Source organism: Esox lucius, chromosome 20, assembly GCF_011004845.1.
Source record: "Esox lucius isolate fEsoLuc1 chromosome 20, fEsoLuc1.pri, whole genome shotgun sequence".
Lineage (NCBI taxonomy): Eukaryota > Metazoa > Chordata > Actinopteri > Esociformes > Esocidae > Esox > Esox lucius.
In genome coordinates, this window is record NC_047588.1 from 29,652,783 (window position 1) to 29,669,612 (window position 16,830).

General features: G+C 41.2%; 2 protein-coding genes across 3 annotated transcripts in view; both read left to right on the forward strand.

The window, feature by feature from the left end:
• Positions 1-1,430: 1,430 nt before the first annotated feature.
• aqp10a (aquaporin 10a) lies at positions 1,431-6,185 on the forward strand. The gene is made up of 6 exons (XM_020041012.3): positions 1,431-1,767; positions 3,092-3,218; positions 4,245-4,382; positions 4,500-4,618; positions 5,335-5,552; positions 5,773-6,185. The coding sequence occupies exons 1-6, from the start codon at positions 1,681-1,683 to the stop codon at positions 6,032-6,034; spliced, it is 951 nt and encodes a 316-aa protein (XP_019896571.1). The 5' UTR covers positions 1,431-1,680; the 3' UTR covers positions 6,035-6,185.
• Positions 6,186-8,376: 2,191 nt separating this feature from the next.
• Positions 8,377-16,830, forward strand: part of atp8b2 (ATPase phospholipid transporting 8B2) — a 53,180-nt gene continuing 44,726 nt past the window's right edge. The window contains exons 1-3 of one of the 2 annotated variants that reach the window (XM_020041336.3): positions 8,377-8,558; positions 9,000-9,037; positions 11,664-11,731. In XM_020041336.3, the coding sequence (XP_019896895.2) occupies positions 11,707-11,731 (25 nt within the window). In that variant the 5' untranslated portion in view covers positions 8,377-8,558; positions 9,000-9,037; positions 11,664-11,706. The remainder of the gene's footprint in view (positions 8,559-8,999; positions 9,038-11,663; positions 11,732-16,830) is intronic. The other variant, XM_013139434.4, reaches the window with a different exon arrangement.

The following is a 16,830-nucleotide window of genomic DNA, read 5'->3' on the forward strand; positions in this document are numbered from 1 at the left end:
CTTCCCTGTGTTCCCAACTGCGCATTGTAGGATCTGTCTCTTTGATACAATAACGCGTTTCATCAGGGCTTGTTCAGGAGTGAGATTACAGAATCCTGACACAGGCGTTTTGTTTCCTCAGCAACCACATGGGTTTCTCTTTCTATGCATTGAAGTGTAGCTTTATTTCTAACTAAAAACATGACAATGTATGCACTCACCACTGTTCCTGTGGATGAGAGTGCTTTGCTAAATGTGTTAAAGGTAGACACATATGTGTTTTTGCTGTCATACATTTCCATATGCTTAAAAAATACCTTTTGTTTTTATACTACAAATGTAGATTTTTAGTACACACCCATTTGACTGTCACTATGCTGGACACTTTAACAACTGAAAACCCCTCAACTCTGGAAGAAAATACAGTCCAGACGGATTCGATTATAGCCGTGTTATTGTATCATTATGTTTTGCTTTGTCAAGTGCTTGGAGATTATTTTTGATAGTTATCAAAAGGTTCTGTGGCAAGAAATCTAATACTGACCAATCAGGACACACACACACACACAGACTGTCCATGTAACTTGTAAAAGCCTGGCAGGACAATTAGTTCTTATCTAACATTCTGCGATAGCTGTTGGCTGAGGTGGGAATATTATACAGATATGATATATGATGTACCCCACCACTCTATCACACGACAGTCATTAAGTATTGAACTAGGCCTATATCCAATACCAAGGCAAAGAAGAAAAATACTATAGAAAACAGATATATGATGCAACTTTTTTCAACACTGATTTTAAACTTTTAAACAAATTAGTAGCTCAATTTCTAACTTGTCTTCTGGTCTCTTAAGCTTTTGTTCTTTTCCTAGAAATGTGCCATATGTGATTTTGATCAGCAGTTTAGCTCAGTTGTTGGAGCATTTCACCAGTAACCAGATCCCAGAGACAGGAAGGAGAACAATCTCTATCAGTCATAGTTACTGTACCTGGTAAAATATGAATGCAACTAATTTAAAACAAAACAATATACTAAAGATCACATGCCAAGCAGTGAAATCATAGCTTAATGGACTGGTACCGAGACTGTAATCCTAGATGTTGATGTTCTATTTCTACACATTTGGGAACAATACTCTGGACATGGATAACCAATTTAAATTACGGGCATTTTTCAGAAATTATTTAGATGGATAATTTAATTCTGTAAACATGATAAAGATGTTGGACCTCAAAACTTTAATCACATTAAAAATAAAGCAGGTACTTTGTTTTCTGTTGATAAAGGATGACCTTTAAATAGGATTTATATTGAACTTGGTCAGTTCAGAGTTCAGAGTTATGGTGGGACAAAGTCTAATAGATGAGATTAGCTCTGATACATTAGTTATTTTGTGTGTTTGTGTGTTTGTGTGTGTGTGTGTGTGTGTATGGGTGCGTGAGCTGCAGTAAGCGTTATATGATGTTTAGATGTGGATTTGATCTGCACACCAGGCAATCTGTAGGCCAGCCAGGTGTAGGTGTCAAGGTTTAGTTGTCTCTGATGTGACAGTGGATAGAGGGACAGAACGACAGCTCCAGGCTGGCAGGTAGGTACCGGTGATAAAGACAAGGCAGGTTTCAGGCAGAGACCTCTGGAGGAGTGGTCCCAGAGTTCAGAAAAATAAGGGTTAAGAGTCTAACGTTAAAGCTCCAGATGAAGGACATTAAGCGGTCTATGAGAGTGAGGAACCCCATGGTCCGAGAATGTATGGGAGAGCTGCTCGGAACCTTCGTTCTTATGGTGAGTAACTTACCTTCTAAAGACTTAGGCTGGTTTATAGTTACTATATATTTATGTTGCATATGTTATGTATGAGCTGTATGAAATATGCAATCGAGTATATAAATGAAGTATATTCTAGTGGCATATTGTTAGATATCACAACATTTGACATTGCATTGGATTTTTGATTCTGAAGGAGTTTTATTAATGAAGTTAATGAACAGAATCTAATCAGTTATATGACTGTTGCAGCTGTAATAAATGTGTCTTTGTTTGTTATATAATTATCTTGTTAACACTAAATAAAATACATACAGTTTTCCAGGACAGTTACTGAGAGACCACCTCAGATAAACAGTGAAGTCAGTTTATTCTGGCTTATTGAAAGATAGCGAATGATTAAATAGTGATTTTCTAGTAGAAACTAATATAGGGAGAAAACGATGTTGTGTCCACTCTATGTATATTGACGGTTTGGTGATGATCTATGACCCACTGACTCTTTGGACAACAGTGATAAAATAAAAAATAGAAAGTCTGTCCATGACCATCAGGGTCCATTCTAGTGGGATCTCTCACTGCCCTTTCCCCCTCACTCCCCCTCTCCACCTTTCCCTCTCCCTCTTCACCTTTCACTCCCCTCTCCACCTTTCCCTCTCCCTCTCCGCCTTTCACTCCCCTCTCCACCTTTCCCTTTCCCTCTCCCTCTCCACCTTTCACTCCCCTCTCCACCTTTCCCTCTCCCTCTCCACCTTTCACTCCCCTCTCCACCTTTCACTCCCCTCTCCACCTTTCCCTCTCCCTCTCCACCTTTCCCTCCCCCTCTCCACCTTTCCTCTCCCTCTCCAACTTTCCCTCTCCCTCTCCACCTTTCCCTCTCCCTCTCCACCTTTCACTCCCCCTCTCCACCTTTCCCTCTCCCTCTCCACCTTTCCCTCTCCCTCTCCACCTTTCCCTCCCCCTCTCCACCTTTCCCTCTCCCTCTCCACCTTTCCCTCTCCCTCTCCAACTTTCACTCCCCCTCTCCACCTTTCCCTCTCCCTCTCCCTCTCCACCTTTCACTCCCCCTCTCCACCTTTCCCTCTCCCTCTCCACCTTTCACTCCCCTCTCCACCTTTCCCTCTCCCTCTCCACCTTTCACTTCCCTCTCCACCTTTCCCTCTCCCTCTCCACCTTTCACTTCCCTCTCCACCTTTCCCTCTCCCTCTCCACCTTTCACTCCCCTCTCCACCTTTCCCTCTCCCTCTCCACCTTTCACTCCCCTCTCCACCTTTCCCTCTCCCTCTCCACCTCTCCCTCTCCCTCTCCACCTTTCACCACCTTTCACTTCCCTCTCCTGTAGCTGTTTGGCTGCGGTGGAGCCGCCCAGGTGAAGACCAGTAGAGAAACTAAAGGAGAGTATCTGTCAGCCAACTTGTCTTTCTCTGTAGGGGTCATGTCTGCCATGTACATCTGCATGGGAATCTCAGGTAAACCCTGCTGTCCCGTGTGTTCCAAACCAATCCTGGCAACAGTCATTACCACTATTTTTAACTTGCAATTTGGATCATTGAGCAATTTCTTACGGATTTCCAGTCCAATAAAGCATACAGTTAGTGAGAATAATTTCCTAGAGTACTAAATTTCAAGCTGACTTAAACACATTAAGAGCTATAAACATGTGTATGTTAAAGAGGTACTTTAGGGTCAATGTCTTGTAACAGTATATGTTAGGTTTCACAGTTTTTGCAATGTATGAAGTGTCATTACACCCTGAATATCTTTCAGGGTGAAACAGGAGAGAGTCAAATCTCTGCAAGTTAAGACCTACAAGTTTACTATGGAAAACACACTCACACATCCATGGGTTACATCCGTTTAGATCGAAGTGGATGTAAAACTATTTTCTCAAAGAACAGTATTTAAACCCCCCTTAATTATTCATGTCATGTGGTTATGACACTGTTAGTCCGCCGTGTGCTGTTAGATCATGTGCCATAAAGTTCCTTTGGATTTCACATCAGTTGCCACCATCATTCTCACCCCATACTGTATCTCAAATAAAAGCTAGCAGGTGTTCTACACAGATGGTCCTGTTCTTGACCAACTTGATAACAACCTTTCCTACTGCTCATAAACGCAGAGTAAAACCTTCTAACTTCAACAAATAAAATAAAAATCCAACACATACTAACACATTATTTAACTTACCTAGTTCCCCTCCAAGAGAGTGCATCATGATTAAGTTCCCCTCCAAGAGAGTGCATCATGATTAAATCCCCTGGTAAATCTGCCAATATACTTAAACAACAGAATCATTCAATAGCTAAGCATATTGTGTTTGTTTAGTTTTCAGTAGGTCGATGATGTGCGTATAATGTAAGAATCGGTTTCCAATGAACTTCCTGAGAAGTTTGGTTCCGGATAGTTGGGATCTATCAATAGTTTTGCTCTTCACTCCTTGTCCTCTCTCTTCTCCAGATCTTCTTCATCTCCCTGTTCTCTCTATCTTGTAGGAGCCCATCTGAACCCAGCTGTAACTTTGAGTTTCTGTTCATTGGGCAGGGTTCCCTGGGTGAAGCTAGTGCCATACTCTCTGTGTCAAGTGTTGGGAGCTTACCTGGCCTCTGGCCTGGTCTTCCTGGTCTACTATGGTCAGTTACACACAAACTCTCACACCAGCACATCAGTCATTGGTGTCGTATCAGCTAGTTATACTATAATGTGCCATGATGCCTGTCACTAAACAACCAGTTCCCTCTCACTGACAGATGCTATCATGGAGTACAGTGGGGGAACTCTCACTGTGTATGGGCCAAACGAGACAGCCTCTATCTTTGCCACATATCCCATAGAGAACCTCTCTCTCAGCAGCAGCTTCCTGGACCAGGTAGAGTATGAAGGAATGAATGATGGTGCCAGACCACTTGTACACAGTATAAGGAGTGGATGATGGTGTCAGACCACTATGGTATGGTGTTAAGAAATGGATGATGTGTCAGTCCACTATGGTACAGTGTTAAGAAATGGATGATGTGTCAGACCACTATGGTATGGTGTTAAGAAATGGATGATGGTGTCAGACCACTATGGTACGGTGTTAAGAAATGGATGATGGTGTCAGACCATTATGGTAATAGTATTAATTAATGGATAATAGTGTCAGGCCACTTTGACACAGTATTGTGGAATGGATGATGGTGTCAGACCACTATGGTACGGGGTAAATAAATGGATGATGGTGTCAGACCACTATGGTAATAGTATTAATGAATGCATGATAGTGTCAGGCCACTTTGACACAGTATTGTGGAATGGATGATGGTGTCAGACCACTATGGTACGGGGTAAATAAATGGATGATGGTGTCAGACCACTATGGTAATAGTATTAATGAATGCATGATAGTGTCAGGCCACTTTGATACAGTATTAAGGAACGGAGGATGGTGTCAGACTTTGACTTTGACCACTATTATATAGTATTAAGGAATGGGTGATTGTTTTATTAAAAACTGAATATGCGTACATGAAAATGAGTGAAAAAATTGGAACAATGAGTTCTATATTTCCTGGTTTCTACAAAAAAATCTACTGTATTTTTTAGGTGGTGGGCACTGCTATGTTATTGCTCTGCATTCTTCCATTGGATGACAAAAAGAACAGGCCGGCCCCCAGCGCCCTGATCCCGCCCATAGTTGCCGCAGTAGTCCTAGGAATCGGCATGTCAATGTCGTCCAATTGTGGTGGAGCAATAAACCCTGCTCGTGATTTGGGGCCACGCCTTTTCACACTGACCGCTGGCTGGGGCACAGAAGTGTTCACGTATGTCTGCTAACACATACACACACAAAAACAGGGCAGGTTGAATGTGTTGTGTATAGGTAAGAACTAGGCTTTTGTTTTTCACAGAGGGAGGTACAAGTACACATGGCAGCCTGTTAACAGACTTTGCAGATGCACAACCAGGGCGTTTTACACATGTGTAGTTTATTCACTTGTAGACCTTGAAACGTCCCTCCCTCCCTTCTTCCTTTCCCCCTAGGTGTTATAACTACTGGTTCTGGGTGCCCCTGACGGCTCCTCTGTTAGGAGGGGTGGTTGGAGCTGGTATGTACATGGTCCTCATCGCATGGCACCTGCCAGACCTTCCTACTGACCTCCAAATTGACCCTCCTAGAGACCCCATGGCCATTGTTGAGATGTGGAATCTGCCCCCAGCAGCAGAGAAAGAAGGATTTGAGGACTGGAAGCTGTCCCCAGCACCAGAGAAGAAAGAGCTGGAGTTTAAAACTGCTATCTGCTAGATTCAAGGCTTGAGTGAGAATATTTCTCTAACAGGACCTTTAATCAGTAGGACAGGCAGCTATAAAAGAAGTAATAACCTGTGCTATTATTTAAGGTTCATAATGTTCATAACAGTCTTACACTTATGCCAATAAATAATCAGTACTGTTTTGTCTTGTTATTTCTTCAACACCTTATATTACATATATTGGGTAACACTATATTTTGAGTCCCAAAAGTGTGTTTGTAGATGCTCTACAGTTTACAGTTGTGCTCATAAGTTTGCAAACCCTGGCAGAAATTGTGAAATGTTGGCATTGATTTTGAAAATTTGACTGATCATGCAAAAAAACTGTCTTTTATTTAAGGATAGTGATCATATGAAGCCATTTATTATCACATTGTTGTTTGGCTCAATTTTAAATCAGTGATATCAGAAATCATCCAAATGGCCCTGATCAAAAGTTCATACCCTAGAATGTTTGGCCTAGTTACAGATGCACAAGGTGACACACACAGGTTAAAATGGCAATTAAAGGTTAATTTGCCACACCTGTGGCTTTTTAAATTGCAATTAGTGTCGGTGTATAAATAGTCAATGAGTTTGTTAGCGCTCAAGTGGATGCACTGAGCAGGCAAGATTCTGAGCCATGGGGAACAGAAAATAACTTTGCATGGCCGAATGGGCAGCAATACCATCTGCAAGAACTCGAGGCCTCATAGACAACTATTACTAAAGACTGCACGCTGTCATTGATGCTAAAAGGAGCAATACACAGTATTAAGAACTAAGGGTATGCAGACTTTTGAACAGGGGTCATTTAATTATTTCTTTGTTGCCATGTTTTGTTTTATGATTGTAGCCTACAGTTGAATATGAATCCCATAAGAAATAAAATAAATGTGTTTTGCCTGCTCACAAATATTTTCTCTACAAATTGAACATATATTATCAATTATCCAAGGGTATGCAAACTTTTGAGCACAACTGTATTTACTGTCTATCAGTAAAATTTTAACTAACTACTAACTCTAACCCTTAACCTTTATCCTAACCCTAACTTCAAACCTTACACTAAACATTATTCTAAACCTAACCCTAATCTTAGCAAGCAGTTGTTTATCAACAGATAGTTTGTTGAAAGTTTGTTACTAAGCATGTTGATAGTGTTACTAACTGTAGAACATCTACAGAAAGAAATTGGACTCTCAAAATACAGTGGAACCTAAAATTGTATTTGCAAAAAAATATAATTGAATCTGTAGATTGAAAATATATGGATAATTAATCTTTGTATTAACAAAAATGATGATAGGGACACCCTCTCAGCTGGTGTGTCAGTTGGCCCTGGCCCTCCATGGCATGGTTGGCTGCTTGTCATTGGCCTGCCCATGGGGGGCTGTGGCTATCCTCTGAACCTCCGCCCTGGGGTCTTCACCTATGTGGCTGGTTGGGGAGGAGAGATGTTCAGGTGAGAAAACACCAGTTCAGTCATTAATCTTAAAATACACTGTTACGTTCTCTCTCTCTGTGTGCTGGAGGTGGGTGGTTCTGCTGGGGCTCTGGTTCGGGTGGCTCTGTACCAGCTCTTTGTTGAGCAGCACCCCCCACCACTGCAGCTAGTCCAATGTGCTCTGTCTGCACCAGAACATGGCGTCCAGTCTAGATGGACTGACCTGGCTCCTGATCCTTCCCACCATATCACTGAATTTTCTTTTATCCAGATTCCTGCATTTTAGTAGTCTAGTTTCTTTTAAATGTATTTTTTTTTTGAAAGCTGGCAAGTTATGGTTATGTGGTCCAATCCTCCTTATTCAGATTGTTTTAGTATTTGATGTTGTTCTTAATGAATACGTTTTGAAGTTTTTCATCATTTGATGTGTACACGTGAATTTTAGAAGCTGAAGAAAATAGCTATGTGGCGCTGATATAGCTAAAGCAACCTCAAAAATTTGGTTGACAGCAACCAGCAACAGGAGAGGGCGCTATAAGATACATAATAAATAGCACATGGCTAAAAAGTAGGCGGCTGTTCAAGAATAACCTCCACACACTGTGTTACAACTCTGTTATTGTGCATACGCAGTGATGTTTAGTGTAGGCTACGGAATATCCTGGGGATGAGGTCAGAGGACCAGTGGCTTGGGCCAATTATGGTGACATAAAAATACACTTAACATTATCCCTCCTTAATGGCTAGATGTCGACATTGTTGCATAATTATATTAAACATAACATTTCTCCCCGATATAAGAAAGGAGATTATTTATCTATTTCTTGGTGGGATGGAATCAAAGAAAGTAAATATGGTCGAAGTAAATATGCCCCTCCTTTCTCTCGAGCTCTGCCTAGATGGAGAAAAGACGCTCCTTTCACCTCGCCAGCATGTCTGTGTAGCAGCATCGCGCATCCACTACCCAGTGTCTTTTTATAAACCAGGACAGACCTGTCACCAACACGCCCAAAAGAGCAGCATGAACCTGTCGAGAGAGACCACATGGATGTCGCTGTCAGAAATGTGTAGCTAGCGTGGACTTGAAAAGGTAGGTTTCATAGCGTACTCGACAAGTCTAAGATAGCTATCCAATCGTGTCTAAAGAACCTCAGGTTTTTGTGAATATTGCTAATTTTATAGTTATTTATTTATATCTGCTTCAGGTATAATGTATTGTTCTGCTGCACCTCAAATGTTACTGGTAGATTTGTGAATACGTTTTTGCATGTAATGTTTTTCGATAACTTTTTGGTAACTTTTATGCTCATTTGCACTAGTAACTTTTCCCTGAATAAACTGTGCAAACTGCACTATAGGCTATATTAGGGCTTTCGGTTTTTATCATTATAATTTTTTGGCTAAATGCTATTACCTTTGTTTTGACTCGTTTGGTTTGTTAGTCATTGTTGGTGCATTAGGTGATTTGGGCAGTTCATAGCGAAACAGAGTTAAATCTGTTTTATCCTCAAATTCTTTTGTCATCCTCAAGGGAGAATTTAATGGAATTCTGAGCAGCAGCCAAGAAAGGTGATTAGATATTCAGCATGTCCGTGGTGTTATAATTTCCAACTGCCTTGCTTCATGACTGCTTTTTATACCTCTGTCCCCTGCCTGCCTATCCTGCATGCATGCCTGCTTCTCATTCTGCTTGCCTTTCTAACTGGCATCCATCCTTCGTCTTGCCCTGCTAGCATAGCCTCTGGAACACAGCAGTGTTCTGTGTTTTGATGTACAATATACACAAGCTTAAGAATCGATCTAAATGCAAGCTAAGCACTGTTTTAAATAAGAAAAATGTGTTATTGCTTGTTAATTATTTTAACAAACAAACTACCTAAACAAAACATTTAACGTATCCTCCTTCCTCATATGTATCTCTGATGTTTATTTCAATATATGCACCTTAGCAGTTAAGGGAAATTCTAACGTAATTTAAATTTTTTAAAAGGGTCCTAAAATTCCAAATCTAATTGTTAGAAATCAATTGACCATCTTAAAGCAAGACATTGTAGGCCTATCATAGCCCTAGTAAAACAAACAGAGCAAATCCCACGATTTCCATGTAGAATACATGCCTGTCTGCCTCACTTTCCGCCTGCCTCACAGAATCCCTGCCTCATTGACTGCCTTCTTCACTGACTGCCTGCTTCGCTTACTGACTGCCTGCTTCAATGTCTGCCTGCTTCAATAACTACTTGCCACACTGACTGCCTGTCTCACTGACTACCTACCTCACTGCCTGGTTATGGTCAGCTTGCCTTTCTTGATCCATAAGGGCAGTGCAGTCCACAGGAGCCAGGGAGAGAGGGACATTAAGTATTTACATATCCCATTGTTGTTTAGTCTGGCACTCAACCCAAACCATTCACTAGCCCTGTTTTAATGTTTAAATATAAAGGGAGAGAAAAGCCAAGTGTGAACAGAGACCGGGAATAGGTGACAGAGAGGTGGCTAGGTATGCAGAAGATAAGAGGAATGTAGAGGCGTAAGACAGTGAAAGAGAAACACAATGTACAGAGATAGTGATGGAGCGTGGTGTATGTATCTGAAAGCTGATCTGTCCCACCCAGACAGCAGTTCTTTCTGAGGACTATTGATTTAGGCCCCACCCTCAATCTAGCAGTTCTGGACTGTAGACATTGCCTGTAGAAACAGATCTATGACTGTCCTCCCCTTGTCCTTACCCAACCATAGGGGTCAGAATACCAAACCCTTTTCATTCATATGTACATCCATCTTTTTTTTATTTTCTTTTTTTACTCCTTTCAGTATATCTGAAGGAAAGGAGAGGAGACAACTACAAACCAAATTAGACCAGACGAATCAGAGACTGTCTAGTGCCACACAGACTGCAGCGGCTAATGCTAAATGTCATTTCCTCATTAGGTTCTGTTCGGTGTGTGTGTGTTGCTGTGGTTGCGTGTTATCTCAGTAAATTATGAGTCCTGTATTTCTGTACCCTGGGTATCTGATGTGAGGGGCACAGTGAACTCACTGGCCATCTTTTTGGCTCTTCCTCACAAATTTCCCTGCATCCAAAGACTTTAGTCATCTGCTGATCATCTGTCTACTTGAGCCTTTCTGGAAACCTTTCCCTAGACCCCAACCCCATGCAATTAAATGTGGATGTTAAAATATTCACTTCAGCATGGTTTTGTGGTACTGTCAAAGGCTACCGTTTCAAAGGTTGAGGGTTCACTGACTGCTGTGGACAAAATGACGCTCTCACTCGTCTACGGCTGCAACTAGGGGGAAATTGCATCTTGTAACAGATGTCTTTTCATTCATAGAATGGCCTGTGTGCAGTTTGGATGCTGGAATTGTCAGTGGAATTGTTATGTGGACAAACACTGTGCACAGCCTACATGAGTCTGTTGAAGAAGCCTTATCAGGTCAAAGCATTGTGACCAAGTTGGTCACAATGTTGACACCACTATGGCCCAAGTAGATACCAATATTTGGTCTGTAGCGCCATTTATATGGGTCACAAAAAGTAGGTTTTGAAACAGTAACCAAGACCAGTGCATCTGGTAGAGGAGGAGTCTGTTGAAATTAATTTTACATCCACATTCATCCGGTTGATACAGCTTAGGTGAGGCGATATTTTTAAAGATCCCTTGTTCTAAACTTATTTCTTATTTCTCTAATGGGTTAGTTCAGAATTAGTGTTTTTCTCCAGTTTGGAGGACAGATTCATTCCTCTCTCAGTTCCTCTCAAGGTCCTTACACTAACACCTGCTGCTCAGCTGTCACATGTATGTTAGTCATTTAACAGATATTCTTATTCAGAGCTGCTTAGGCATGAAAGATATTAGTGGCCTTGACGAAGTAATGTCCTTGCATTTTAAAATAAACAATGTATTCGATTTGAAATTTGAGGACATTCATTTTGCATGCTCAGCACATTGCGTGCACTGCTAGGTGGGCTGAACAACAGATTTCACACTGGGTCAATAGATTGGATTCACTGGGTCAATTGATGGGATTCACTGGGTCAATTGATGGTATTCGATGGATTTCCTCATGTCTTTCCCTGAATACCCTGGATGTTGACATTATACCTGATTGTGTTTTCTCCACTACTCTCCCTTTCCTACTCTTCTCCTCCTGCCCCCCCCCCCTTCTCATCTCCCCCCTCCCGCTCCTTTGGTAGACAGTCTCATGGGCCATAGTGGAGGGTCATCAACAGAGTGGAGATGTTCAAAGACAGCCCTCCTCCAGGTCAGTCACCCCCCATCCTGATGTCTTTACATTCTATGTGATGCCTTAATTTGACCCTGCATGGGCATGTACAAATATATGTAAATATGAATGCAAACACAATTTGTGCACGTGTGACACACAAAATGTATGGTCACATTTGTGTTTATGTCTTGTTTTAGTAATGGGGAATTATTTTGATGTAGTTGTCATAATGAAACGACCTTAGAAGATTGGAAGAATTCCCCATCACACAAACAAGACATTAAAGGTTAAAGTATAAACCTCTCCATATAGGATTTCTAGATATAGTGGATTTGCGGCCTTTTACGTCATCATATCCTGTATATCAGAAATAAATGTCCATTCTACTGTCCTGATATCAGAAATCAATATGCATTCTAGAACTAATTCTGGCTAATCAGAAATCAGAATTTCGCCTTGCACAAAACATAACATCTATTGTTAATATGGAATTTAGACTGCCACCACTTGGAATTTGGAACTGCTGTAATGTCCTTTCACTACAGGATTGTATTATACAGAGCTCCAGAAGTTCAATTCAAATACGTGTCCAAACACTCAACTCTGTCAAAAACTTTTCTCGTAGCTAATTCTCTAATTAGCTACTATGTTAGCTATTACAATAGCTAGCTACGTTTGCAAGTAGCCTACATTGTAGCTAGCTAAGTAGCCCAATGTAGGTCAAAGTTCATAGACGCTATTTGCGCTGGAGGTAAACTTAATAAGAAACGTTAGTCAGTTTAACACAATCCTCAATGGAGTCTAGCGACTGCTGAAACATGTAATGCCGTGGCATAGTGGTTAAAGATAGTGCCTTTCATGTGGAAGATTTAAGTTCAAATCTCTTGAGAGCAATGACATTTATTAATTATTTCTGGTAGATTCCATGATTCTCTCATCTTTTCACTTGATGGAAAAGTTAGTTATCGTCGCCTTTATTGATAGTTAAATAAATGTCATTCACAAATTAAAGAAACAAATATGTTGTTTTGCCATGAAAGAAGAAAATATGTTCTTATGCCATGAAATGAAATAGCTTTGGCAGACTCGCTAGCAATTGCTCAATTCTTATGACTATTCCAGTAAGTTAGTAGATACCGGTAAAGCTTATTACTGGCTAATACATTGTTAAAATGGCCAGTGGCAAACGCAATACATAGCTGCTATTTGTTGGGGAGGTAAACGTTAGTCAGTTTAACTGTATTAATGTCATTCATGAATGGCCAATTAACTATTAAAATGGCCAGTGGCAAAAGAGGGTTTCTTGATAGAGACAAGAGGCTATACTAATACCTGGAAAGTGTACTGTGGTTGTAATGGTTAACGACACAGCCTTTCACGTGGGTGACCTGGGTTCGAAACTCGAGGTAGGAACATTTTCTATTGCGGACAGGCTGAACTAGGCTTGCTTGGTTTCTTGTTTCTCTTGTACTGTTCTCTAGAAGAATGAACAAACTGCTATTCTCCCGCGCGCCATTATTATTGGGAGGAATACAAAATTATTTTTAGAAATCAAATTCGACTCCACCTACTAGTTTCGACCAGGTTTGCAATGTCTGCTTATTATAAGCCACCCTGGGCTTTTTTGTCTGGAAAAAAAGGAAATATTGGAAATATTGTCTGTCCGCTGGTTGCGTTTTTTTGGATTTACTTCCGAAGTGCACATTCTTATTTGGGCTTGTATTTTGTTTTGACCATGATTCACACTAAAACTAAGAATTAGTTTTTAATAAAAGCTATAAAGTCCCCATCTATTGCCTAACTCTTCTGAGTACTGTACACCTGGGCTACTGACTACTGCTGGCTGTGCTTGTTTCCCTTCCCCAAATTTGTTCAGTGGCTAGAGGTGCGTTCAATCAACTTGTGTTTGCAACCGACGGCAAACACAGTTCCGTTTTATATTCACCACCAATGTGTTTACAAACATTATGGAAATATAGTACCTATGTAGTAAGCTAGTGAAAGAAATGTTGGCTTGAAATATAATCCCATCTTTAAGTGTTTTTGTAAGTTACATTTGAAGATTTTGAGCGTAACTTCAACGTCAGTTTCTTTCCTACAGCAGTGGGCCTCATGAACAAGCCCCTGGAACCAATCTGACTATAGCCCGCTCCCCACATACTCACACAACCCTCAACTGGACAAATCTATAACCCTCTCCGACATACTCACACAACCCTCAACGGACAAATCTATAACCCTCTCCGACATACACACACAACCCTCAACGGACAAATCTATAACCCTCTCCGACATACACACACAACCCTCAGCTGGACAAATCTATAACCCTCTCTGACATACACACACAACCCTCAGCTGGACAAATCTATTACCCCTGCCCACGTACATAAACAACCCCTAACTGGACAATCTTGCACCTTACATTTTTTAGTTATTTCTTAGTAATGAACAAATTCCTTATATGTTGTGAAACTTACTTGGCAATAAAACATTCTGAACATCAGGTACTCTGCCCCGATGGAGCAGCCGGCTCTCTAACTGAAATTGTAGACGTTTGTGTAAAAAGCGTTGGTTTTGGGGGCTTTGTAGCTCCAAGTTGCTTGTTTTGACTGTCTGGATCAGGGTTGCCATATTGGCGGTTGTCACAAAAATTGGGCTACTTTTCAAACAATGTGCTGGGTGAAAAATAATTGGTAGAGGGTGGCGGGTTTTTGGGCTACTTTCTGAACTTCACTGCCGCACCATTTCTGTCTTTATGTGCTATATCTTGTGTTTCTATGCGGTTCTCAAAGTCAGACGTCAGCTACAGAAGGATCCGCGGCCTCACAGTCTTATACTGCATCTTAAGTTTTATAATGGGGGGGGGGGGGCAACAAAAGTTGGGCTAGTTTTCTGGCATTTTGGGCTGGTTTTGAGCAGTCGTTGTGCTAGAAATGTTTTGCTTAACCTGGCAACACTGGTCCCGGTTCTTGTTTCTCTAGCGATATCTGGCAACACTGGTTTCTACAACGTAATGTCTGTTTATTTCCATTGATGGAGACGCGGTCGTTCCTGCGAGCCTGTGCAATTGATACACGGCACATGCAGAAGTCACAATTGATGAAGCACTTGTCGGCTCGCCTTGCAAATGTTGATTCCATTGGTGTGTATATGTCAGCTTGCAGATCACTCGGGGCTGACCAAAAAACATCTGTGGCTAGAGCCCCGAAAGCCCAGGTCTGGTGAAAACCCCTGAGTATAAGTATACAAGTTGCGGTATCACACAAAATGTACCATAGGCTGTTTTCAAAGTATTTCTGTCATGTTAAGTAGCTGTGTTCTATTTTATTGAACCACACACAGTGGCAGCTAGACTGGGCTACCAGAAAGAGAGGTGAAATCATAGATATAAAGCATAGATGGGACATATAGTTCTATCTGACGTCTCAATGGCTCCGCCATCTTACCTGAGACCAGTTCGGAAAAGTCGAGCCACTTCACACTAGTCATGGTGGTATTGTGTGCAGCAGTAATTTGGTCCAGAAAAAGGATGTACGATAAAAAGGAAGTGGGAAACATTGTTCACGTATCGGCAATAGTGTAGAAATGTATGATAACATACTTAAGTGTACCATGTTTTTAATCAATGAACTTCGTTACCGTGGCAACCGCAGTGGCAGCTGAATACTTTTTTTGTCGCATCTGATATTTTGGTTAAGAGATTCAGTCACAAAAGTTGAAGGACATTTTGCATTGTACGAAGTTAATATTTATTATGTGAGAAATATTACACAGCAGGTTCATGTGTTATGTTTTTCATGTGTCAAACCAAATTTCCATTGGGACAACTATAATGGAGCAACAATAGCTTTTTCATCATCAGCAGAATTCTGTTGGCTCCTGCTTAGTATGAATGAAGCAGTAATGGCGGCTGCATTTTTTCAATACATTCTGGAATTTCAAGACCCTGGCATAGGAAGCAAACTGGGGTAAATCAGTCACAAAGTTTCACGGCCTGGCTTAATAGTTACAAAGCCAGTGATCTGTTTGCCACTGTAGAATGTTTGCCAAAGCTACCATGTATTTATTTTAAATATAATGTTAAAAGTTTATGCACTGAAAGCCAATCCGTGTTCCTAATTCATGCATAGCCAGCTAGCTAGTTAAGTTCATTGTTAAGACCCAATGGTATAGTAATACAGTACATGCTTTAAGCAAGCTAACTAATGTTAGCCAATGTGAGGTACTGGCATTTGTCTCTGAATGGAAATTGGTAAATATGCCTCTCAGATTTCATATGTCTGTATTAACAATGACCATAAACATATTACAGAAGTCTTCAGATCTCGACTAGCCTAACCTTGAATAGGTCCACTGACTAGGTCACTTTTCCCCTCAAGTACCACTCATACTAAAATAAAATTCATTATAATGGCCAACAGCTTGCTTTTCAGGTCCATATCTGCCCCCTCCATATTTATTTCCGTTTCCTACAGAGCTTTAGCTTTATTTCTTTAGAACTGGCAGAGCTAAACAACAACCAGACAAAGAAAAACACATTCAAATAATCATGATACATTATACTAATGCACCTGATTTAGCCAATAATTGAAACTATTTTGGAAGTCTGCTCACTGAGCTAAGCCTTTAATTACTGTTCAGGTCACTGTTATACAGGCTTGGTCCTGGTGCCACAGCAGATACAGTAGTAGTGTATTCAGACCACTGTTCAGATAGATTCTGTATTCAGATCACTGAGTGAGAGTGAGATAATTACGTACAAGGTCAAACGCAGACTGATACTGCCATTCACTTTAAATGGCCCGGTCGACCTGGCAGATACTAAGCCAGAGGAGCCTGTTTTGATGTGTGTTTTCCGTTGTGTGTAAATGTGTTAATTAGAGGGTGTGTGTTTAGGAGTATGGACATGCCCACAAATGCCACAACACCCCCCTCACACAGCGCAGCATGTGCCCAGTCACCTTTTTCCCCGCCTCTCCACGCTGCAGTGTCTTTCCCTGTTCCATTCCTTAAGAACACTCAAGCAACTGGATTGCTGTTGGAGCCACATTGTCTCCGTATGCCTGCGCAGCTGCATTTTCCTCATCATGGCTAGATCCAAGATGGAGCCCAGTTTCTCCCACCCCCATGAC